This window comes from Pelophylax lessonae (genome assembly GCF_965119305.1).
Source record: "Pelophylax lessonae genome assembly, chromosome: 12".
NCBI classification, from domain to species: domain Eukaryota; kingdom Metazoa; phylum Chordata; class Amphibia; order Anura; family Ranidae; genus Pelophylax; species Pelophylax lessonae.
In genome coordinates this window covers 73,108,228-73,134,632 of record NC_138779.1, presented here as the reverse complement: position 1 = coordinate 73,134,632, position 26,405 = coordinate 73,108,228, and the positions used below count along the sequence as shown (strand labels likewise).

The 26,405-nt window shown below is 43.0% G+C and overlaps 1 protein-coding gene across 11 annotated transcripts in view; it reads left to right on the top strand.

Annotated features, from left to right (window-relative positions):
• The window catches only part of AGRN (agrin), a 704,390-nt gene that overhangs the window by 553,099 nt on the left and 124,886 nt on the right, over positions 1–26,405 (top strand). For all 11 annotated transcript variants that reach the window (XM_082274335.1, XM_082274327.1, XM_082274332.1 and 8 more), the window contains 4 exons: positions 925–1,076; positions 1,966–2,071; positions 12,518–12,628; positions 23,145–23,309. In XM_082274335.1, the coding sequence (XP_082130461.1) occupies positions 925–1,076; positions 1,966–2,071; positions 12,518–12,628; positions 23,145–23,309 (534 nt within the window). The remainder of the gene's footprint in view (positions 1–924; positions 1,077–1,965; positions 2,072–12,517; positions 12,629–23,144; positions 23,310–26,405) is intronic.

The following is a 26,405-nucleotide window of genomic DNA, read 5'->3' as shown; positions in this document are numbered from 1 at the left end:
AGTCACCGCTACATCACTGAGCACTTGCCAGCAGGCAGAAGGCTGATCACATTGACACGGTAAGGTATTGCATCTTTTGAGTTTGATAGATACTTACTGATGAATATTATATTGTATTGTTTAGAGCACTGTGGTGATTTGAAAGAATTATTAAAGCCGTAGTAAAGGATTTTTATATATTTTTTAAACCCTGCAAGGTAAAGGCATAATGCCCTTGTATGCATCACATGCTAACACATTATGGAATACTTCCCTTGGTACGAAGCTCTTCAGTGGTATGCTGTCACTTCTGAGAGGGCTTCCATCTTCACCCAGTCTTCCGGGTTTGTGTGCTCCAGTCGTCTGATTGGCCACGCTGCGATGATGTCACTCCTGCGCACATGGAGTCACAGGGCACAGGGCTCTGAAGGGATGGCACGGTATGGTGCCCCTTCAGAGCGCATGCGCCGGTGACATCACCATCTGCATGCAGTGTGAATATCTCCTAAACCACACAGGTTTAGGAGATGTTCACGGTACCTACAGGTAAGCCTTTTTATAGGCTTAACTGTAGGTACAAGTGCAAAAAAAGACTTTACTTCCACTTTAAATGTGTATATACTGTATGTAAATAGACATTTATTGCATTCTGGTTTACTTTTATTTATGTTGCTTGTAGGCACTGCAATTATATACTTAAATGTTTTTGTGGGATTTGCATATATCAATTCAGATTGTTAGCTGCCTTATAAAATTCATACTAGCGCAGACTTGGTTTGTTTTGTAATTATTGTATGTGGTAAATGCAGAGCTATGTTTCACCAGAGTGAGAGAAGATGGTTTCCTAAAATATAAGCAGCTATCTGACTCCTATCAACATCCCCTGCATCCCCTACCCTCCTAACAACAAAAATTAAATGTTAAGCATTTAATTCTGTATTGCAGAATGTGGTTCAGGTATGGCTGGGTCTGGTTCTGGAGAAGACAGTGAGTGTGAACAAGATCGCTGTAAACGCTATGGAGGCTCATGGGATGAGGACGTAGAGGATGATCGTTGTGTCTGCGATTTCACCTGCCATGCTGTGTTGCGGAACCCGGTAATTCTGATATAAACTAGCTCTTAACATCTGGATTTTCAGTTAGACAGAGGCAGTCAGCCAGCAGCAATAGGCTTCTTAATAGAAAGCCAAGCATGATCTGCAAACTTAGTCTAATAGAAACACTTTGCAAATACATTTCTTTTTCATTAAACAAAGCTTTTATATTGAAAATTGTGTAAAATATCAGGGTTTTTTTTGTTCAATTGAACTTCAGGCAAACAACAAATACTCATATGAAAAACAAATAAAGAAACCGATTTAGCTGCCAAACAATTTGTGTTTCTGTCCCTTCAGTTCTTAGATTTACACAACTCTGCTACAAAGCACAGCCCTGTCTATCAGAGGATGAGACCTTATTTTTGCATTAAAGTTACACTCACAGGCTTTTCCCCACCCCCACCTTGGTACTGGGCAGTGAAAAAAGAAATAGCAGACTGATGAGTACATTTTTCTGTCACTCTTTCTTTCCTCTCATCAGCATGCTTTTTGCACTGTATTATTATTATTATACAGGATTTATATAGCGCCGACAGTTTGCGCAGCGCTTTACAATATGAGGGAAGATAATACAGTTACAATACAATTCAATACAGGAGGATTTAGAGGGCCCTGCTCGTTAGAGCTTACAATCTAGAAGCACACCTGATTGGCTCCTTTTGCTGTTCCCTCTTCCCCCAATGTGTGCTTTGCTGTATAGAGGCTGATTTAAAATTTTTAATTTAAAAAACTTACAATGCTTGTATTTAAAATAAATACATTTTATTGTGTATTAAGTAATACATAGAGCTTTAACATTGTAAACTTTACTAAATTGATTGAAAGGCATTATAGTTTCCCTTTAATGCTATCATATCTTGACTTTGCTCATCTATTGTTTCTGCGACAGGTGTGTGGTTCTGATGGTGCTACTTATTCCAATGATTGTGAACTCAAGAAAACTCGCTGTGAGAGACGCCAAGACCTGTTTGTGGCAGCACAAGGTCCCTGCCGAGGTGAGAGACAGGATTATTATAATTTTACAGTTTCCTCTAATCCTTTCCCTACTGGGACGTGTTTTATTCCCTCATGATTTCCTCTGATCTGCGATAAGATCTCTGACCATTTACAAGACTTGCTAATTCCTGAGCAGAGTCTCTTGGCATGGAACTCACTGCAGGATTTGGATTATTGTCATACAGCTGACAAATGGTGGTAAGCATATGAGAAGCTTATGTGACCGAAAAGGCTTTAAATATAAGATGTAATATTTAACTGCACAGGCAGAAAATCTCAGGATGGCCTGGTCTCCAAGTTTTCTTGGGCCATTTAACACCAACAAGGATGCATGATTTAAATGGAGAATCAATAGCAGAATATCTTCAGGGAATGAGCTTGCAAATATTCAGAATTGTTTTAATGACATTTGTAGCTTTAGATGGGAAATACAGAGTTCGCCTCGAAGGTCATACAGCGTCATTGGTATTTGGCGGATAGCAAAATAGAAATATGATTGTTTATAGATGTGCTGGTTGTGTTCTTGTCCTGTGCCAGTAAATCTTTTTTAAGGAGCTCTTACTTTTGCCCATCCTTGTTGTCCCCTGTAATGTCAATTCTTTATTTTTAGATACCATATTTTATCTATTGTCTTTGTTTTCTCAGTCTAAATCCATTTTTTGTCATCTGCTTTCCACATCTCACCCTTTTCTCTTTAGTAATTCAAAGCCCAAATAAGGTCACAGTCAGACATACCTTAGATATGCAGTCACACAGGCATTATGCTAATAAGGTCCAATATCAAAATCTTACCTCTTTCCTGATACAGCAGCTCTGCAGGGTGTTTAAATATGACTGTGCAGTTCAAAGGGCACCAGAGTAAGGACCCAGTGAACTCTGTAATGTAACAGACTTGGTCAGGCACACTCCTTCCCCTTCTCCATAAATACAAGCCTGTGTAAGGACATTTGTGCAGTGAGGCCATTCTTCAGCTATGTTTGGAGTAGTGATCAACCGATATAATTTTTTTAATGCTGATACCGATATTTTGGTCATCGGACATCGGTATCGGTATATATATATATTTTTTTTTTTTCCTATAGGTACTCTTGTGGAGGGATCTGGGGGTCTAAAAGACCCGAAACCCCTCCTCTGCACTTAAAAGCATTCAAAACGCCAAGTTTGGCTGTTTTGAATGCTGTCATATTTTTGAATTTGGCGCCGAGTACCTGGAAGTGATGTCATTACATCACTTCCGGGTTTTTTACATGGAGACCCGATCAGAGCCGAATGTGGCTTTGATCGGGTCTTCAACAGCCATTCAGGTAGGATGCCGGGTCTCCTGGTGGGACGGGAGACCCGGACGAGCCGCAGAAGGTGGCGGGAGGGGGGGGACATCCTCTCCCGCTCCTTGTAATGACAGCCAAGCGGCTTCTCAGCCGCATCGGTTGTCATTACAAGACAGCCGACCATCGGCTATGGACGCCAGTACCGGGGTGATGCCTCTAGCTGCAGGCATCACTCCGGTACAGCACTTTCCTGAAATAACGCCAATATCGGTAACCTCAGGGGCTGATTCCGGGAAAGTGCATAGCGGCCCCTGATATATTGGTGTTGCCGATAATCAGTCGTTCCCTAGTTTGGAGGTTCACTTCAGTGTAAGAATCATAGGGTTAAGGGCGCTGTCAAGCTTAGAACACCTATCTGGTTCATTTAAAAGAAAGTATGGGGTATTTCCTGTGAGTACTTTTTTGGGGTTATAAATCATGTGTTTACTGTAACATAGTTTATGCTATGATTCTTACATTTTATATGCTCTTTTGTTTTAGTTAAATGTAGAGGAAAATGTTGGGAAGATATCCACATTAAGCATGTGTGGTTTTCAGTCCACTGACTTCATAGACTTGTATTGTAAGAAGAAACCGTGACATTTAGCTATAGAAGCTCTCTTTAGAAAGCAGAGCCTTCAGATGCAGTGAACACATATGGCTGTCTCCATGTACATATAGAATTACAAATTCTACATAGAAATAAGGTTTTTAAGCTTAAACATTGATAACATTTAAATCAAGCTCATCTTTTTACACCCAATATTTTAAAAATGTATTGAAAATACAGTAAATTTGCCTAAGCAAATATAACGCCCTTTAAACACCAACGCAAACTGCATTTTTCTGGATACAGGAAGATGGAAAAAATGCTGAGAAAGAAAGAATAGTGTTTGTTTTGTGTTTTTGTGCATCAAGCCCATAGACAAGCCACACAAGAAACTGTAGCAGATTCTGGCACTATAGAGAAAGCACATGTAACCGCTGTTCATTGTTTTTAGGGAGACATCTACCTGTCTGTGGACAGCTAAAGACAACTCCATTAGCCATTTTTTCCTAAACACCCCTAATTTTGCCCATTGGCAACTGTCTTATTAAATCAAGTTGCTTTAGCATAATGTCTGCTTTATACATATTTGATACATACAGTTTGAATTAGATTGGCTCATTAAAATTTATGATGTGTTCTCAGTCAATTGGTAACTGTGTGCCAATAATTTGCTAGGTCAAAATTATCAGCCAGCTATAACCTCTGGCGCCTGCCGAGCTGTTCATATTAATGGAAACACTTTACTACAGAACAGGAATTCATTTCATACAAGTAAAATCTTAACTTTTTTTTTTTCTTAAACTAAAAACCTTTAAGATTTTTTTTTTTTTTTTGTTATACATTTTGTCTTGTACAGTATGCTAAATATGGAAGTTAAAACTCATAATTTAGGAATTTAGTAGCATTAGAAATGCAGGTCAGTTTAGATACCCAGTAATTAAGTGAGCGCCTTGAGGATGGCATTTAACCAGTAACCATCCTGTAGGAATTATCACACTTGTCTTTTTAATTATGAAGAGGTTCACATAGGTAATGATCTCTTAGATAGCTGACTGACTTATATTTATCATTTCTGAGAGTGAAAAATGGCTTTTTAATTTAGAACCAACGTATGATGATAAAGCCCATATGATGTACAGGTCTTCTTCTTTTTATTTGAGGCTACCACAATGACACAGGTGCTGGAGATTAGGTACTTATTTTTCTTTGGTGTCACCCAAAGGGCTGATACCATTGACAGGAGAGACATAATAATACCCAAGGAAGCATGGCAAATAAAGGAATCGCAATATGATAAAAATATTTCCCAGGGCATCGCTTGCAGCAACTTTTATCCCTTTGTTTCTGCCTGGAGTTCCACCTTAAGGGCCCTAATTGACAGCTTTATGCTCTTGTCAAGTTGGTTTTGCATACCTATACAGGTCTATAGGAATGCAAAACTCACTTGAAGCAAGTCAAATGTTGGTCATAAGGAGGGCAATGGCAGGTCACATGCAACATTTTAGTAAATTTCGAATGATCTCAAAAGCATTTCAAACTCATGTCAAACTTATGCCATTGACACAAGCACAAAGCCCATCAACACAGGCCCTAAAGCAGTTCTGACAGAAAAAAAATTGAAACAAGCTTCTCTGTTTTATTGTTCAGGCAATTGCAACCACAGGCTCGTTTTAATGAATCAATGAATGCTGCCTATCAACTGTTGTATTGACAGCATTTCCTGTTGGGGAGAACAGACACCATAGTCACCAGTTGTGCACTGGCTGACTGTTCTCATTGCCCCCTCTAGCTCTGCAGGGGGCACCAGTGTCATGTAGTATGCCCTCTAGACTCTTACCAATGCTGCTTGAAGTTCGGGGCACCGGGCTATCACATCACCCAGACTTCACAGAAGGATTTCTATGAAAAGTAGTGGGGAGATATTTACCAGAGATGGTCTTTAAACTTCATGTACATGAACACAATATGGAAGGCCAACTCTGGCGAGCTCCAGCAAAACACAATTTTTTACAATAAAATGTGGCATAGAGCTGCCTAAAATTTTTAAAGAAGTTGCCTATTACAGTATATTAATACATAATTATTGCCAGGAAGTATGTTAGATATAAAACACAAATGAAACTCCATTAATAAATGTATACAAGGTTCTCCCTATGGTTTTCTAAGGCTGCTTGAGCAAGGATTCTACCCTAGAGCTATATCATTTAGCTGCATATACTCGCTGTCACACTCTCACAGAAACAAGCTGGATAGCATAATATTATAGAGACACCATCAATCTTCAGGAGCTCTGTGCCACAATAAATATCCAGAGGCTTACGTATAAATTCCCTAAGAGACACTTGCCAATAGTATGTGAGCTGCCCTACACAAGCCTGCTGTCATATGATGACAGCATTGCTTACTATATATGTGACTTTCCAGGTGTTTCATAGCACAGTCTGTGACCTGCTCTATCCGGTGATAATTTTGGCATCATATTTAGTTTTAGTTAGTCTTTTGAATAAAATGCCATTTTAGTTTTAGTCCCATTTTAGTCATCGTATTTTAGTCGACTAAAATCTCCATTACATTTTAGTTGAATAAAATCATTGCATTCAACTAAAGTTGAATGTGTTTAGTTAAATTTTAATGCATAATTTAGGCATTTCTATAGAATTTCCAAACTCATTATATACTCCTGGAGTAAAAAAATTTAATATGTTATTATTTATGATATTAATGTTTGAACAAACTCACAGATACAGATTTACCCACTCTGGACAGTCTAAGGAGGTCTGTAATGCAGCACAGTGCCCTAAACGGTGGTCTGAGGAGGCCTGTATTGCTGCAGAGTGCTGGATTGTGGTCTCAGGTCTGAGGGAAGGCCTGTAATGCACAGTGCCCTGGATGCCACTGTCAGTGGTCAGAGGAGGCCTGTAATGCACACACAGTTCTCTGGACGTACAGTGGTCTGAGGGGAGGCCTCATCTCAGGCCTGTTGTAATTGTAAGGTACATTACACACTCAAAGTGGGTACTCTATGTGCTCTCTGCTCTTGAAAGAGGAATATGGGATATGAAAAATAAAAACATACATACTGTAGATGCAGCATCGATCTAATGCTGCTGTGGTCCCCCGCCAGCTCTAAACTGAGAACTGAGTGAATATAGACCACTGATCGCTCAGTTCTAGGGTTCGCTCTGAATACAGAACAGAGACTGTCAGTCACCGGTCTGTGCTCTGTCCCTCCAGTGCTCACTGGAGCGTCGTGTTGTGCAGGGGGCGGGATCTCTGCAGCCCGCTAAAAGGCTAAGCCAGCCGCTGGACATGCATGTGGGCAGATCTTGACATCATTGTGGGGATCCCTGCAGAGCCTGGACTGGCTCTGTGACGTCAGCCAACAACGGCTGAATTTAGGTCACAGGAATGTAGAAATAAGGGCACTCCTGTGACCCACAGGAGAAGTATGGCTTTTAATATAATTTCAAAATTCATAATCAATATTTTTACATTTTAGCTTTTATTAATATAACTTTTTGTAATCCTATCATTTCCTTGTTCAGGCAATCACACTTAGAAGGTGACAAAGTGTCTTTGTTTCTAAGTTATGCTCCTGTGGAGTAACTTATCACTTGCTCCCTGGTGGAGTATACAAGCAGCTATGCTCATTGCACTGGCATGTTCCTCTGTTGTCACCATCAGGAACCCAGCCCAGCCATTGTTGGAGTGCATACATGTAGGCATGAAGTAACTGCAAAGGCGCTGTAGGAGCTCAGCAACAGTATTGCTTTCACAGAACATGCTTACAGAAGAGAACCCTATAAATAATTTAACACATATGTTGTTGCTCCTTTATTCTATAATTACAAGCAGTGGTTCAGTGGTTTTGTTTGTAGTCTGCAGACCGGACACAGGGAATGCAGAACATAGTAATGCTTCTAGTAGAGCTTGTGTTGGTCACAACACAAAATTCCTTGGCAGGAAAATATATATATATATATATATATATATATATATATAGTATCTCACAAAAGTGAGTACACCCCTCACATTTTTGTAAATATTTCATTATATCTTTTCATGTGACAAGACTGAAGAAATGACACTTTGCTACAATGTAGAGTAGTGAGTGTACAGCTTGTATAACCACTTACCGCATACTGACTTACCTGTACGTCGGCAGACTTTGCGGGGTTATACCGTGGTTTAAAGCCGACGGTCGGCTTTCCGTCGGTAACGACCGATGCGGCTGGATGGAGTCCCGATGAATGCCGGAAACGGCATCGATCGGGTCTCTGATGACGTAACCCGGAGGCGGCGTCCATGACGTCACTTCCGGGTTACTGTGCTGCAAAAGGCGGCAAATTTAAAAAACGGCTGTATGCAAAAACGCCGTTTTCGGCGCTTTGCATACATGGAAGTGTAGTGGAGGGGTCTAGGGTCTTTTAGACCCTCGATCCCTCCATAAAGTGTACCTGTCACTACATATTGGTGTCACAAGGGATGTTTACATTGCTTGTGACAGCAATAAAAGTGATCAGATTTTTTTTTTTTTAAAACCTGTAATAAAGTTAAAAAAAACGAAAAAATAAATAGGAAAAAAAAAATTTAGCCGCCCCCGTCACCGTTAGCTCGCGCAGCAAAAAAAACGCATACGCAAGTCGAGCCGCGAATGAAATCGCTGTTCAAACCATTTATGTGAGGTATCGCCGTGATCGCCAGAGCGTGGGCAATAATTTAAAAAAAGAGCTACACTCTAACTCTAAACTGGTAACCGTTAAATACATTTAAAGCGTCGCCGATTGAGATCTCTATTGACCGTAGTTTGTCGCCATCCCACGGGGGGGGGGGGCACAATTTTAAACCGTAACATGTTGGGTATCTATTTACTCTTCGTGACATCATCTTTCACAATATACAAAAAAATGGGCTAACTTTACTGTTTAGTATTTTTTAAATGCAGTGAAATGTGATCTTTCAAAATTTTTTCCAAAAAAATGGTGTTTTAAAGACCGCTGCGCAAAAACCGCGTGACAAAAAATTTTGCAATGACCGACATTTTATTCTCCAGAGTCTTTGCTAAAAAAATATATATAATATAAAAAATACTGGTTTTAACTTGTAAACAAAAAGTGTCCGAAATAGGGCTGGGGCTTAAGTGGTTAAAAGTGTAAATTTGCTGTTCTCTCAAAAATACTCCACACACAGCCAATAATGTCTAAACCGCTGGCAACAAAAGTGAGTACACCCCAAAGTTAAAATGTCCAAATTAGCCCGAAGTGTCAATATTTTGTGTGGCCACCATTATTTTCCAGCACTGCCTTAACCCTCTTGGGCATGGAATTCACATGTTGCCACTGGAGGCCTCTTCCACTCCTCCATGAAGACATCATGGAACAGGTGGATGTTAGAGACCTTGTGCTCCCCCACCTTCCATTTGAGGATGCCCCTCAGAAGCTCAATAGGGTTTAGGTCTGGAGACATGCTTGGCCAGTCCATCACCTTTACCCTCAGCTTCTTTAGCAAGGAAGTGGTCATCTTGGAGATGTGTTTGGGGTCGTTATTGCCCAATCCCTGAAGGGAGGGGATCATGTTCTGCCTCAGTATGTCACAGTACATGTTGGCATTCATAGTTCCCTCAATGAACTGTAGCTCCCCTGTGCCGGCAGCACTCATGCAGCCCCAGACCATGACACTCCCACCACCATGTTTGACTGTAGGCAAGACACACTTGTCTTTGTACTCCTCACCTGGTTGCCGCCACACACGCTTGACACGATCTGAACCAAGTAAGTTTATCTTGGTCTCATCAGACCACAGGACATGGTTCCAGTAATCCATGTCCTTAGTCTGCTTGTACTCAGTAAACTGTTTGGGGACTTTCTTGTGCATCATTTTTTGAAGAGTCTTCCTTCTGAGATGACAGCCATGCAGACCAATTTGATGCAGTGTGTGGCGTATGGTCTGAGCACTGACCAGCTGACCCCCTACCCCTTCAACCTCTGCAACAATGCTGGCAACACTCATACTTCTATTTCTCAAACACAGCCTCTGGATATGACGCTGAGCAACTTCTTTGGTCGACCATGGTGAGGCCTGTTCTGAGTGGAACCTGTCCTGTTAAACCACTGTATTGTCTTGGCCACCGTGCTGCGGTTCAGTTTCAGGGTCTTGGCAAACTTCTTATAGCCTAGGCCATCTTTATGTAGAGCAACAATTCTTTTTTTTTTATCCTCAGAGAGTTCTTTGCCATGAGGTGCCATGTTGAACTTCCAGTGACCAGTATGAGAGAGTGAGAGCGATAACACCACATTTAACACACCTGCTCCCCATTCACACTTGAGATCTTGTAACACTAATAAGTCACATGAAACTGGGGAAGGAAAATGGCTAATTCGGCCCAATTTGGAAATTTTCACTTAGGGGTGTACTCACTTTTGTTGCCAGCGGTTTAGACATTAATGGCTGTGTGTTGAGTTATTTTGAGGGGACAGCAAATTTACACTGATATACAAGCTGTACGCTCACTACTTTACATTCTAGCAAAGTGTAATTTCTTTAGTGTTGTCACATGAAAAAATATGATAAAATATTTGCAAAAATGTAATATATATACAGTATATATGTTTTTAAAGACATAATCTTTGTATCATGTAAATTGGAAAAAAGTAAAGTAAGTAATTAAAATTTATTGAGAATTTCCAGAAAACAAACATGTTTCAGGGACCAACATCCCTTTTTTCATGGATGCTAATAAGGGTAGTAAAATGTATGAATAATAACACCAATAAGCACTCAAGTTGAAATGCCAGGTAAAATAACTAAGCCTAAATAAACTTTAGGTATAAACTTACATAAGAACGCCTACACAGTTCTAATGATTTAATATTAAGTTGTTGCATAAGCCCAGTTGTGACAGACAAGAATTAGCACCCATTGTGTGTCCCATCCATCCTGGTTTTCTATGGGGTAGAGGCATCCAAATGACTGAGCCTTTAGTATCGTACACTCTCAGATGTTCTCATTCATTTGATGTGATGCAGCACAAAGAAAAAGCTTAGCAAACGTCTTACATTCTCAAGTCTCAGTCATGGGGGAAGGGCTTGGCGGGTGTGTATGTTTGCCAAGTGCCTCATTTTATGTTTATAAAACCTGTGGCATTTACAGCATTGCTTGCTGCATTTATAACAGAGTGGAGAATAAAGGTGGTACCTCTTAAAAGTATTGGCAAAGAAAGTGTATTTGTGGTCCAAAGCCTCCAACCAAATGCCACTTTTCAGGCTGATATGTTCTGCAGAGTTATTTTCCTCCATTTTCATACTACAGAATATCTGCAAGAGAAAAGTCTGGCTGTATTGATGTTTAACCATCATTATAATCTTTATAACAAATCAACCTGTTTTTCTTTACGGATTTAGCATCCTACCAAGCCTTTGTGCTTGTGTAAATAGGAAACATAGCATCTCCAGGAAGACATATCTCCGGGTGTATGTCATTCTTTTTATAGCAGTCAATATTCTGTTTTATTGTGAACTCCTTTTTCAGAAGGGTTTATATAACCACACACAATGTCTCATTATTAATACAGTACCTACAAGCTAATAATTATATTACGTTCTAATTTTAGAAACACTGCAGCTAGGTTTATGTTATCATTATCCTGTGGAATGAATTGAACCTTTCACCAACCTTGCCAATTCCAAGTGAAGATGGGAAAAAATGCAGACGCAGAAGTTACCTTCCAGGAAAACTATACGCAAAATAATCAGCAGCCCCAAATATATGAGCAGCTGCTTTTATATGTGAACTTGTAAAATGTTTCCTGTAAAAGCCACGATTGGACCCTCCCCTTTCACCTTTCAACTGGTTTGCAAATGTGATGGAAAGCATTGCTAACCAATGTGGGTTGGCGGAGGCTCTTAAGTATGAATAGAAATTCAGATGCCCATGTCTCTGGATTTGCTGATAATTTAGAGACAAGGTTTTTATTGATGATAACCTCTACTTTTTATTAAATGATTGATTTTTATTGCATAAGTTTGTGACAGGTTTTTACTGAATGTTATTAGTTTTACTGATCTGCTCTAAAAGTGAGAACAATTTACGGGAGGATCATCTCAGCTCTGTAATAACATAGGTTCCTGGAGGTTGTAACTTCAAGAAGGTTCCCCTTGAAGAATGACTTCCTTGACAGTACTTGTTTATAATTTGTACAATGAATCCAAATCACTGTTTTACTGAATAGTTTGCTAGATGTTTTCGGTTTCAACTCCTGTAATATATTTTTTTTTTGTCTCTGGTTTCCACTTTCTGTAAAATAAAATTTCTCCTTCCTTTGTAACAGCTGAGTACCTCTTGTATCTCGAAGGGCAGTTTTGATTTAGTGAAATAGTAGCAGCTCCATCATTTTAATGTGAAAAATGTGCTTTGTGTACTAGGCTTTTACATTGCCATGTGTTATGCCAAGTATTCTGAGTTCTGTCACATCGATCTGCCACGGAGAGTGAAATGAGCCTTGAGAGAGGATTACTGCAAGGAAATGCAACTCCTGTGGTGCTTTCAACCTCAATGCCCTTATACCAATTTTTTCTTCTTTTTTTTGACAGCTGCTTCCACCAGCTTCCCTCCCGTGGTCCCACATTGCAGTCATACGGTGTATGGATGTTGTCCTGACAATGTCACTGCTGCCCTTGGTGTGGGTCTGGCCGGATGCCCAAGTAAGACGCTCTTGTGTTCACTTTTCAAAATAGGACATGCTCAAAGAACCATTGTTAATGATTTTTTTTCCTATCAGCTATACATTACACATTCTATCAGCATGTTTTACTGCAGTGACAAAGAGCACATTAAATGCACCTTCATAATAAAATTAGGGAATATCTGTTATGTTACTTATTACACAGAACCTTGTTAATTCAATGCTACCAATCATAAAACATATCATTTCTACATAATGCGTGCCTTTAATGAGATGTGCAAAAGCATGTATACAAACAAATGTGCTGAGGGTAAAAGAATAAATACTGCTGTGTTTTCCAGTGTTACAATAAAGAAGGGATCCCCTTAGACTTTCATTCTCCTGCTGATCCCTGTCACATGCTGGTGGCAAGTACTGTACATCTACTGTAATGTAGTGTATGCCTCTGTTCATGTTGTTTAATGAGCCTGGTGCATGCAGGCAACCTTATCCTTAGGAAACCTTAAGAAGCAAAAGGGAACTTCAGCCAAAAAGGCTCTAAATGATTTTAGTACAGCTTTAAAAAATAGAGAGGAGAAAGGTTATAATGTATTCTCCCCCATGTATTAAATCACCTTAGGCCCCTTTCACACTTGTGCGACTGGTCTTGAGACTTGGGACTGCAAAGTTGCATGACAAGCTATATCCCATGATTTCCAAAGAGTACCATTGATATCTGTGTGACTTCAAAGTAGTCCCTGCGCTACTTTGGTCTGACTTTAATGTGACTTGAGGTCCAAAGACCTCAAGATTACACAGGCATTGCTTCAAGTCGCCAGACTTTCAGGTTGTACAAGTGTGAAATGGGCCTAAGGTATTTTACATGTGCACTTGCTCCTTAAAGTTTAAATTCATCTTTTTTGTTGTGTCTTCACTATTTTACTAATTTAACACAGTAAAGTGATATAAAAATTGTTTATGTATATCCTACGAAACTTGTTCCCTTACGTCTGCAAAGACTTACCTCCTTAATGCTCAGTGGTAGGTGTTCAAACCTTGCCTCCTTTCTGGGTGGAGTTATAGTTGAAGGGGTTTTGTTATTTTAGTGTAAGAAAAAGAAGATGAAGATAATGAAATACAGGTTTCAGGTGTATGTTATATTCAATGGGATGCTTCGTATTTTGCCTTGTGTTACACAAAAGTGTCGATAAATATTTACTTCAGTGATTGCATAGAGGTGTCCTTGATATAACATGCAAAATGGGGGGGGGGGGGGGTTGGACCAGAGACACTGTTTCTACACAGGGAAAAAGGGTCCTTCTCTGCTGCATTCTGGCAGAACACAGGCTTTTCTACCCAGGCCGTGGCTGCTTTCTTAGGAAAATAAACTGTAAGACTTTACAATGTTTTTGTTTTGATGCACCTAGAACATTTTTAGCTGATTTGGTGCCAGTTTACACTAGTGTGATGCCAAACATTGCATGTGATTTGCACCGCATTGCTGTGCAGATCATATGCGATGTCTGTGTAATGCAGTTTCAGCCATACAAACTGTATGGCTGAAATCGCATTGCATTCACACCAAAATGGTGCAGGACCCTTTTTTTGGTCTGCACTGGGATCCGATCGCATGGGTGTTCACACCTATGCAATCTGATTCCTGCACCATTTCACAGTTCGCACTGCGATCTGCGAACTAATCTGTGGGTGTCATTAACTTTACATTTACACCCCCAGCGATTCACAGATCTCGGTGTTAACCACAGTGCAATTTTGGTGCAATGCGAGAACCGGCACTGAATTGCAGTGTTTCCTGTATCGCACCAGTGTGAACCGGCCCCTAAATTAAATGTTTAGTTGGACTTCATGGTAAAATACTGGAAAATGTGATGTAAGACTACATTTTTTCACAAATACTGTTGCTTTCTACATTTGTCTTATTTACATTTGGTTTTTATCTTCAGACAAGTCTGTGCACAATGTGACCTCTTTATTTTTTCTGAGGCCGGCCATACACGATCCAAATCTCCGCCGGTTCAGCAGAAACTGGTCGAGATTCAAACCAATAATGGGCAGGCTGAATGTACCAAGTTGATTGATCGATCATCTTGGGTACAACCAACCTGCTGAATTTGCTTGCGATTATCGCAGGTGGCTGCTATAGGCGCTAGCGAAAAAACACTGTCTCCTCCCAGTAGGGGCAGCTTCTCTTTCCCGTTTCCGCCCCCCCTGCCAGGAGAAGACAATTTCTCCACAGGTGTTGATGGGGGAATCGTGCAAATTTCTTTCCTACAACCTGTAGTTGCAGAAAAGAAATTTGCTCCATCTATGGCCTGCCTTTTATATCATGGGTGGTCTGTCACTGAGCCTGTGAACAAAGAGCCATTGCAGAAGCAGTGCATCATGACACATTTCAGAAAAATCAAAAGCAACATAAGCTATATGTATTTTTCTGAATCCTTTTTTGTTTCCGTAACGAATTATGCTTGCAATCCAAGGTTTTACTGTATTACGTTAATAAAATAAAAAGTTGACATAAAGAGAAACAGAAACACTTGATCTTTTGTATTCTAAAAATGCTTTAGTTCAAAACGTAAACTTTAAAGGAAAAATAAAAAACAGCTTTGACGTTCTCTTTTCAAACGTCACTTATTTGTTCTCGGCTTTTAAATAGCGCTGGTACAGTCACTCCCCCACTGGAGTGGGCTGATTTGTCATTGTGCTGAAGTCACAGATGGACTTGCCAGCTAGAATTATCTGTCGAGATGTGTTCCTTCCAAAGGGAAGTCAATAGAAAACCAAATACATCCTTGCTCGTCACAAACCTCTCTATGTGTCATGCAGTCTCCACAGCACCTGTTAGACCGTCCTTAGACAACTGCTGTCCTTGCTGCCCCCTTACTCTCCTCTTTAGATGCTCTGCTTTGCCAGTGCTGACTGGGGGGCTGTGAATGAAAAAAAGATACACACTTGCTTTATATCTTGTTTCCACCAGGCAGCCGAAGATTAATCCGTTCATCCCCAAAGTCAAACAGAATCTTAGAAATCCATCTTGTCTCTTTTTTTTACCGTCTCCACACCTCTACAGATGGGAACGGCTGCATCCTGTGCCAGCTGTTCCAAGACCCGTGTTGTCACCTGCTGTGTTACTGTGCGCTGTTATTAATAGCAGTGGTTTGAATGCAGAAAAATACACAGTAACATATTGCTCACTGTGTCGTCATTGTACGCTTTGATTAGTTAACCCTTTCCTTAAGAGAGCTAAGTGTTCCGACAGTTTGTGCTCAGCAGACTCAGATGGCACAACAGTTAAATAAGTCATAGTTTTGCTTGTAGGAGATGACATTTCGCGGCATGGCTGGCAGATTATTGTCTGCTCTTAGGAAAATATTAGTTCTTTGGCCGTACTGCTCGCTGTGATAAATAACCAGATTAAGTAAACATAAACAGGAGGCAGAGGCCCAATTTATTACCCTTGTGGGGTTTCTAGATTCTTGTCACATGCTTGGTATTTTAGAGAAACGTGTGTACTTATTTTTTCTATTTCAGAAATACACACCTTAAAAGTGCATTCTTATAGATTTTAATTATGTGTGTATATATGGGCAATCATATTGCTCAATATGCTCCAATACTATACTTCCTATTTAGAATCCAGCACTATGACTTTTCCATTGCCTTTCTTCCCCATTACAAGGCTGTGAACCCTTGTGTCCCATACTAATTGATTGAAAATTGGTCTTTCACAAAAGAAAACCTTTTCCAAATCATTTAGCACACAATCTGGAATTCAGTAAAATGTGCAGGTTAATATTCTGATGAAATGATTTTCTTGCAGTGGTCTTTTTTTAAAGGTATAGATTGTGTTGGTTGGTATATAGCCATTAGAGGTTACACCCGCAAGTGTGTTTGTGAATTATCATCATAAATACCAAATACACAAAAGTGTGAAAATGCAAAACCATTGTGAAGTGTTTTTGTAGTGATAAAAGGAAACTGCAGATTACCTTTATTTTCAGGCCCAAAAAAGGATAGATGGCAAAACATTTTTGGGTTGGGTACAGGTCTGGTCCAACTGGTATGGAGTTTGGGTGAACGGAAGGCATTGGTGTCTCCATCTCTAAACAACAGCTCCACAAAACACTATTGAAAGCTAAAGTAGCTTTATTCACTCTTAAGGCCTCATGCACACTGAACGTTTTTACATCTGCTTCTAGGGGCGTCTGACTTTTTTCTTTTTTTTTTTTGCCATGTTAGACTATGTGTCCATGCACACATAGGCTTTTAGCAGCGTTTAATGACAAGAGCTTTTAAAGGCAGGAAAAAAAAAACACTACCAAGTGCGTCCAGGAGCAGCAGAGTTAGGGCAAAAACGCTTCTAAAAGCTTGTGCTTTAGCATGAATTTATTTCAATGGCCAGAATAAATTATTTATTCTGGCCACTGAAATTAATTAACGTTCAAGAAGTTGATGCCTGTAAAAGCTTTAGACACGTTTACAAGCGTCAGGCATATTTCTCTTACGTCCTCTGACAGTCGTCGCCGCTCTTAATTCATTACGATTGGGTAATGGCTGTGCACTCTAGGAGTAAGCTAGGCAGTTATTAAACAGTTAATAACAACAGGTTTTTTAACCAGACACACCTCTAGGGGGCTGTCCTACAGACATTATCCCTCAGCTACTTCCTGTATCTAATCAGTTTTCTGCTGCCTAGCTCAGGAGTAGGATGGGTTTCCCTGGCTGAGACTTAGGTCTCCGCTTTTTTATAATTTTTATGTTTTGGCATCCTCGGATGCTTCTTTTGGCCGCAAAGGTTTTAAGTGTGGCAGTTGTTTGAAGAGTTTTTGGCTCTTCTTTGGTATTTTTACGGTCCTGGTTTTTTCCAGTTCCTTTAAGGTAAATGTTTTTTGCCTGGGGTGGCCTTCGTTACCTCTTGGTTGCGTTTTTTTCCCCACCCCTCACACATTGGTACTGCTTTGGGACATCCCAATCGTAATGAATTAAGAGCGGCGACGACTGTCAGAGGACGTAAGAGAAAATGCTGGTTTGGCTGCAACAGGCCCCATCCTGAACCAGGGTGGTCATCAAGTTAAACGTCTTGCGGGGACACATATGACCGGGTGTCATTAGTCCGCGTTATAGTGTTACACTGGCCGACAGCCCGCCCAATTCGGTGGCGAGGAGGTTCTGTCTTAGAAGTGTAACCCGCATGCACGCTAGACTGGTAGGTAGATGGCCCCCTTCCTCCTTCCTGGATGGTAAGTGGTACTCCCTGAGGTGGTCGGTCCCTCTGGGGTTCACCTCCAATCCCCCCATCCCCCACCCCCCCGGTGGGGATCATGGGCTGGCATTCTACATGCCCTATGTCTCATCAGGTGGGTGCACTCTTCCCCCTCCACTCTCTGAGTTGTTTGTACTGAGGGTGATCTCCCTTGGGCTATGTGTAAGGTCTGGGGAGCGGGTGATCGGACCTACACCTGGTCGGACCTGCCGGTAATTTAGGCCGCGGCTTAGCGGTCTATTGTTCGGATGCTCTGCGGTCTACTGAGGATGCTCTGGTGAGGGCAGCTGAAGCTGCCGCTCTCCGCTCAGACACCAGTCTTTCCCTCCGCTGCCTCGGTCGGTCCCGGTACCTTTGGAGCCACACACTGGCGGCCGGATGGCTGAATATGTAGGCCACGGCTTGCGGTCTTCTACCTGGAAGCTCTGTGGGGTGGCTCTAGTGCGAGTGGCTGGAGCCACCACTTTCAGTCCAGGCATCCACCCTCCCCTCTGCTGCCTCGGACAGTCCCTTCTATCCAAAAATTGGGGCCACAGCTTGCGGCCTGCCAGGCCATGCGGCCGAGCCAGGCCCCTCCTTCTGGAGGGGCAGTGCTGTAGGGGTGGTCCTGGTCCCTGCAAGTAGTAGCCGCCATTATGCTACCCTTCCCAGTGGTGCTGTTGGGCTCTAGGAGTTTTTCTTCTTGTGGGACTGTCTGCATCATTGAGGCGATGGCGGCAGGGCCTTTGCGGGCCTTGGAGGGGTGTCAGCGATCAGTGCCCCCTATGCAGGGCCTTAGTTGGCGCTTTTCTGTGTGGGCCCTCAATGGTAACCCCCTCGGGGTCTTTTTTGTGTTTCCCGGTAGCGCCCTTTTACCCTCCCCTGCCTCGTCAATTGCCAGATCCAGATTCTGGCTCCGTCGTAGCGGAAGTGCCCACCCTGCGGGGTTAGTCCACGTCCCTGACCTGCCAGATTGTGAGGATATTCCCTCCTCCGCTGTAGCTGTGCTAGAGAGGTGCTGGTTGCGCGCTGGTTGCGCACTGATTACCATCTGTGTGGGAGACTTTGCAGATGGAGGGTGTAGCTGAGGCGGCTGCGTAGGTTGCCATTCCCCTCTTTTGACATTCACTAGCTGTCTCGCATGGCAACATCTTAGGGATCCGGCTGACAGAAAGGCGGTGGCTGTGGCCACAATATATTCTCCTACTGCTAGCTCGGCGCTCAGGCCAGTACTGGCTATTGCTCTGGTGTCACAAACACTGACTGAGTGGGTTCAGCTTTTGCACCATGTCTTATAGGGTAAGCAGGTTCCCCTGCCTTGGCTGAGTTAGCGGACCAGTTGGTCCAGGGGCGGCAATCTTGTCTGCCAAGCCTCTTTAGCTGCGGCTCCCCTGCTTTCTAAGCCACCTGTTTTGGCAGTGGGCTTAGGTGTGTATTTTGGCCTAAGTATTGGTCTGCGGAGCAGCCTCCTAAGAAGCTCTGACTGCCTTCCTCCTTCACGGCGATGGCCTGTTTGGGATTGCCCTGGGTGACATCTTTTAAGAGTCTCACAGAAGGGAAAGGGTACTTTTTATCCACAGGAATGGAAATAGCTCCTCGTAGCAGATGTGGCCCGGCTTTCTCGGCTCACAAGAAGTTTTAAGTCCTCCTAGGGAGGTTTTAAGTGGCCCTGGCCTGGCTTGCCGAGAGCGAGATTTTTTTCTAGATCTGCAGACAAGGCATCTTCAGCCTGGAGGTGTGCCTTCACCAGTGCCTGGGGTGGGGGGATGTTTTCACTGGTTTCCGGGCCTGTGGACCCTCTTGGTGAACATCCAGTGGGTCCACACAGTGCTACTGTCCGATTAAAAGTCGTAGTTTTGTTTTTTGTCCCTGAAAGGGAGGGCTAGGTTCGTCCAATTCTGGACCTTAGGGCTCGGAGCTGCTTTATGCAGGTACGTAAGTTCAGAATGGAGTCCATTCACATAAGGTGCCATCCCTTTCCCTTTCTTAGAGGGACTTCCTTGCTTCTGTCAGCATCGAGGATACTTCCCTGCACATTCCAATGGGTACCCAACTATAGCGCTTACTCCATTTTGCTGCAGGAGAAGAGTATTACCAGTTGTGGCATTGTCCTTAGGTCTCGCCTCCGCCCCCCAGGTCTTCGTGAACATGTTGGCTTCGGTGCTGGTATTGTTACATCAGCGGGGGATCGTGGTACTGGGCTACTTGGACAACCTTCTTCTGCAAGCAGAGTCCCCTACGGCTCTGGTGGACAACTTAGAGATCAGTTTACAAATTCTGAGGGAGTTTGGCTGGATTCTGAATTATCCGAAGTCTGCTCTGATCCCTTCCACAAAACTGGACTATCTGGGTCTGACTCTGTACTTGGCCTTAGCCAATATGTGTCTTTCCTTTTGCCATGCTCCGAAAACATCTTTTGTTGTCTGGTACACGGTCATCCCTCCAGACTTGTATGCGGGACTAGGTCCCTGCAGGGAGATTCTGGTCAAATGGGACAAGAATCTACAGTCTCTGGCTGATCTGATCTGGCTGAGCCGAGGAACGAAAGGGACCCTGATCTGGTGGTTTCTTTCTCCAGCGCTCCAACAGGGTAAATCCTTTCTCCCCTTGTAATGGACAGTCGTCCCACGGCTGCCAGCCTGTCCGGGTGGGGAGGCATTCTCAGCAAAGGTTCTGCCTAGGGTGTCTGGACTCTGGAAGGGTCCAGACAGCCTATCCATGTACTGGAACTTCGAGCGATCAGACTTTGTCTTGGACGGATCATCTTCAGGGGTGTCTGGTGTGGTGATGTGTCATGGTGGCTCTGGCAGTAGCCGGCATTCTACGGTGGGCAGACTGATTTGTTCCAGCCCTCTCCGCCGTAAACATTCAAGGGATGAGGCTAATTGCCTTTGTAGACAGGTGTTGGACCAGGGGGAATGGCCACTTCATCTGGAACTTTTTCATCAGTTGTGTCTCCGTCGGGGCACTCCCGAGGTAGACCTGTTAGCCTATTGGCTCAACAGGAAGATGCAGAGGTTGGTGGCACTGTTTTAGGATCCTCTGGCGAACGTCACAGATGCGCTGGTGGCCCGTGGGGTCAGTATCGTCTGATTAACACCTTCCCTCCTCTCAAGCTTCTGCCGTGACTTCTGCGCAGGATCGAGGCAAAAGGGATCCTGCCTCGTTGGTCTTGGTATGCCGATCTGGTGTGGCTGCTCGCCAAGGTTTTCTTGGAGACTTCCTGTCAGGGAGGATCTGCTGTCCCAAGGGTCAATACCCATCCTGCTTTAAAGTCGCTGGTTTCAAAGGCTTGGCTATTGAAGATTGGATGCTGTAGGATAGAGCTTTGTCTGTTTTGGTGTTTCCTACACTGTTAAAAGCTTGGTAATCTACTTCTAGGTAGATCTACCATCGTACATGGGAGACGTACATCGAGTGGTGCGAATCTGTTGGGGTTCATCCTCGCTCTTTCTTGGTGGCCCAGATCTTGATCTTCCTCCAATGAGGGGTTGAGCAGTGCCTGGCCTTAAGTACCATCAAGGCCCAGGTGTCAGCCTTGGCAGTCTTCTTTTTTTCAATGACCCTTAGCCACACGCTTCTTGGTGCGTACCTTTTTTTCCGCAGAGGTTGGCTTTTTGGTTCCTCCAGTGTGGTCTTCATTGCCGCCTTGGGACCTCAATTTTGTGCTGTCAGTCCTCCAGAAACCTCCCTTTGAAAATCTTAGGGAGATTCCTCTGCTTACGCTGTCCCTGGAGGTGGCCCTTTTTGGTGGCAATAACTTCTGCGTGCAGAGTATCAGAACTGGCAGCGTTGTTTGGTCGTTCTCATTCCTTGGTGGTTCACAGTGAAAAGGTGGTACTTCGCTCCTGTCCGTCGTTCCTTCCAAAGGTCGCCTCTGAATTCCATTTGAATGAAGTTCATTGTGTTGCCTTCCCTGTGTCCCCGACTGAAACATTCTACAGAAATTGCCTTGCATTCCCTGGATGTGGTTCGGGCAATTCGGGTGTACTTGGCTGCTATGGAGTCCTTCAGGAAGTCAGACTCACCATTTGTGCTCACGAATGGACCTCGGAAAGGGGTTGACTTCTTCTTCTGTGGCAATGACAGATGGTGATTCAGACCTATTCAATTAAGGGTCAGGTTTTCTCCTTTCCCTGTTAAGGTGTTCTCTACTCAGGTGCTTAGTGCCTCCTAGGCTTTCCATCATCAGGCCTTGGTGCCACAGGTTTGCAAGGCGACTACCTGGTCGTCTGTGCATGCTTTCACAAAAATTTATAAGTGGATGTGTTGCCATCTGTGGATGCTTCCTTTGGCCACAAGGTTTTGCAGGCTGCTGTTTAGAGGACCTGGTCCTCTTTGAGGGTGTATTTTTTTTTTTTTTTTTTTTCAAGGTGAGCACCAGTTGTTTTTTGGTTGAGCTCCTGTTACCTGGTTGGCTATGGTTTAGTCTTGGGAATTTTTTCTGCTGTTCGCACCCCTCTTGTTTAAAACTGCTTTGGGACGTCCCAATGGTTAAGAAGATCAGGAGCTGTGTCCATCAATGAACGAAAGAGAAAATGGGATTTTTGACTTACCATAAAATCCATTTCTCTGCTGTTTATTGACAGACACAGCACCCACCCCTCTGTGGAATTTGATTTCTTCTGACACTGCTTGTAACAAAACTGATTGCCTATAGCTGAAAGTGGGAGTATACCCCCCAGGACAGCCCATAGGTGTAGTCAAGCTTTTTTCTGCCTAGTGTCCTACTTCTGTAGGGGGCAATATAACCTAATAGTTAAGAAGATCAGGAGCTGTGTCCGTCAATGAACATCAGAGAAATAGAAATTAACGGTAAGTCAGAAATCCAATTTTTAAGACCAAATGTGCTCTTTACATTCATAAGAGTGGTAGGTATAGACACAATAGTCTTCCCTTTAACACAAGTAGGTGTTTGTAAAGCTGCTGTGGGGTCTGTACTTGTCTATATTTGTTGGAAGAGTGTTGCTTTTCCTGTGCAGTGAGAAGACAATAGATTTCCACAAGGTTAAACAAAACAGCATGAGAAATGCTGTCATAAGAACCTTTACACTGGAGGGAGCCGTGACCTCTTGTCTCTGTCCCTCGACAAGCAACACTCTGTAAAAGGCTGATGGCAGAATAGGCCATATGGAGCTACTTAAAAGATTTAATGTCTCTCTACATAGAGTATAACTTTATGTGTCCTCTTACCTTTGGTTGCCAGCTGGATGTTCACTTTGGCAGTGAAACGGATAATTAAAATGACATGATTGCCTTATCAGTCAATAACATTCTTTCATTTTGCTTTATATAGGCAGCTGCCAGTGTAACCAGCATGGCTCCTACGGGGGTACTTGCGATCCCACCACTGGCCAGTGTTCTTGTAAACCCGGAGTAGGGGGACTGAAGTGTGACCGGTGTGAGCCTGGTTTCTGGAACTTCCGAGGCATCGTAACAGATAAGAAGAGTGGCTGTACCCGTGAGTGTTTTTTTTTTTTTTTTAAAACTGTTTCACTGAAAAGGCAACAGCAGCCAGACTAAGGAAATATTTCTGGCAGCTCATTTTTTTTACAGAGTCAAAATGTTATTATCAGGTTTTTGAGAGGTATTTAGCCCAAAACCAAAAATGTGTTATGTTTGGTAAGATTGTCTCATCCATATAAACTGATATGGAGTAGTGGATAGTTTGTGCTATATAAAAAACAACACACTTGCTGGCTGGATCCTCAGATAAAAATAGAAGACAGAAAGCCAAAAAAGGAAACTAATACAATAATAAATCTAAAAATTTGAAAGCTGCAGTATAAAAAAAAATGTTCTTTTGGGTTTAATGCTACTTTAAAACCCAAACTTCTAAACTTTGTTTAGATATAGTGGGGAAGGGATAGAAGCTTTGCCCAGTCTATGATATTGTAATGTGCCCTCATTCATAATTCATTAAGGGACACAGGATTCTGTTATTCAGAGACGATTACATTTCCCTTCCACCTACTGGACAAATTGGACATTGGCAACATAAAAGCCCTAATCCTTCCATGTATAACCCTTCCTACTTCCATCATGCTTCAGATTATTGCTAGTGTCATAGAAGGATAGATGCATTTTCTTTACTGGGAAATTTGTACCCATTTTTATTATTCATTTTAATTTTTTCTAAATGACTGTTTTCCTTCAATCAAGATTTGCTGAACTCATCTCTTTGCACTTTTTAGCCCTTTGTGTACGTTAGCCCACAGATCTAGAACCATTGCATAGCCTCTAATGACCCAGTCTCTTTAGGCTCACTTTGTGAGGTTGCCCACAGACAAGTTAACCTGAAATGTGACATTTGGCTACTGGGCCATGCTTGTGGTGCTTTTCAGACTCTTGTGCTCTCTAGGTAAGCCTCTAAGAACTCTTTTATGATGTGTCTGAGAATCGGAAACTACATTTCTGTTTAGTGCTGGTAATAACCCCTCTTCCATTAATTTTAGAGGAAGGGGTTAACACGGTAGGGAAATAAGAGCTCCATTTCTAGCCGCAGAGCCATACACGCAGACTCCACACCTTATTTCCAACTTTTCAACTACTGAGGTACTGTGCTTCCTGCCATTTCTCCCATTTGCAAGGGACACTGGTATTTTTTTACCAGTAAGTCCTTGCTGCCACCTACAGTGTCAAAATGACTTCCAGCCACTCACCTCTCCTTCTCTCAGCAGCAGGTTTTTCAGTGCCTAAGGTTTTTTTTCTTGGTTTCATTAAATTAAGTTGCTCTTTTGAGCAAAGCAATATATCAGAAACACAAGGGTAGCAGTCCGACTTTATCTAGTCTCTCCAGCTTATGGACAACAAACAAATTTGAGGCAGCTGCAGTGTCTCTCCTCAGTCAACACACTCCTCAAAGTGTCTCTTAGCTCCACCAGGTGTGGCTCCCCTATTCAATGAATGCAGGGAGGAGTTTTCTACAGTTATGCTCACATTTTATGAACAAAACACAACTATGATTGCTGACTTGAACACAGAGGCTGTATGTGTGCTTTTTTGCTTTCCCCTCCAGAATCGTTATCTGACAATCCTGAAGGTGTAGCACCCTCTCAACCTTCTGCTACAGATGCACTGTTGGATGAAGAATCTCATACATTTTTGGAATGAGTTTGTTCCTGAGGAACCAGATTAGCTGGTAAAGCTCTCAAGCTTAAAGATACCATATTGTTTTTATGTGCCCTCTTGAATTGAAAAATGATAACAGCCTGAGACTTCTAATAGTACTGTTACTAGTCTGAAATCTCTAAGAGGGCCCAAGAGTATCAAACATTGTTCAGTATACTCCTCACTTAAAGCTGTTTTGTATGGTGACCAAACAAATCCTGATAAGCTAATCACTTCACCAAGCCATTCACATTTCAGACATGAACAGTTGGCAGACAGACTACCATAACCAGCAGCATCTGGATATGGAAGAATAGTCTAGGGCAGGGGTCTGCAACCTTTAAGACATAAAGAGCCACTTGGACCCGTTTCCGAAGGAAAAAAAAAACTGGGAGCCGCAAAACCTACAAAAACCTACCGGGGGGTCGAAAACAGGGACATAATTAGAAATCACAGGGCCCCATAGCAAAATTTGCTATGCCCAATGATCATACCCCAATGCAGAGACCAGCGTACATGCCCCTTTCAATGTAGTGACCAGCATACATGCCCCTTTCAATGTAGTGACCAGCATACATGCCCCTTTCAATGTAGTGACCAGCATACATGCCCCCTTACAATGTAGTGACCAGCGTACATGCTCCTTACAATGTAGTGACCAGCATACATGCCCCTTTCAATGTAGTGACCAGCATACATGCCCCCTTACAATGTAGTGACCAGCGTACATGCTCCTTACAATGTAGTGACCAGCATACATGCCCTTACAATGTAGTGACCAGCGTACATGCCCCTTTCAATGTAGTGACCAGCATACATGCCCCCTTACAATGTAGTGACCAGCATACATGCCCCTTGCAATGCAGTGACCAGCGTGCCCCCTTCAAAGCAGTGTGTGCCCCCCCCCCAGGGCATCACTTCACTTACCTCACACTGGTGCCTGGCGTGCTGCTGCTGCTGACGTCTTCTTCGTCCTGCATGCGCGCCGCTGCCCTCCTCTCCGACAGCGGGCGGGAAGGTGACGTCGGGACGGTGCGTGACTAACGCACGCACCGCCCCCCACGCAACGTCACAGCCAGGACAGCGCCACAGAGGGGAGTGTCGGGGGAGTGTCGGGGCGCACAGTGCGCCTCCTCCCCTTGCTATCATCCGCCCCGGAGCCGCAGCAAAGGTTCAAAATAGCCGCATGCGGCTCCGGAGCCGCGGGTTGCAGACCTATGGTCTAGGGCTTGTGTCTCAGGCGGGGGACACTAGATGTGGACCTCCTGGCCTTTAGGACTACCAAAAAGAGTTTTGACTTCATCTGAAGATCCATGGTGTGCTGGAAAATATTTACATTGTTCTGTGATGGTTTCAGTCTTCAGCTGGTTGTTGCTGCAGCGCCCATTACTTTTTAGTCTATTACAGGAATGTGTGCATTGGGAATATTGACAATTACACAAGAACC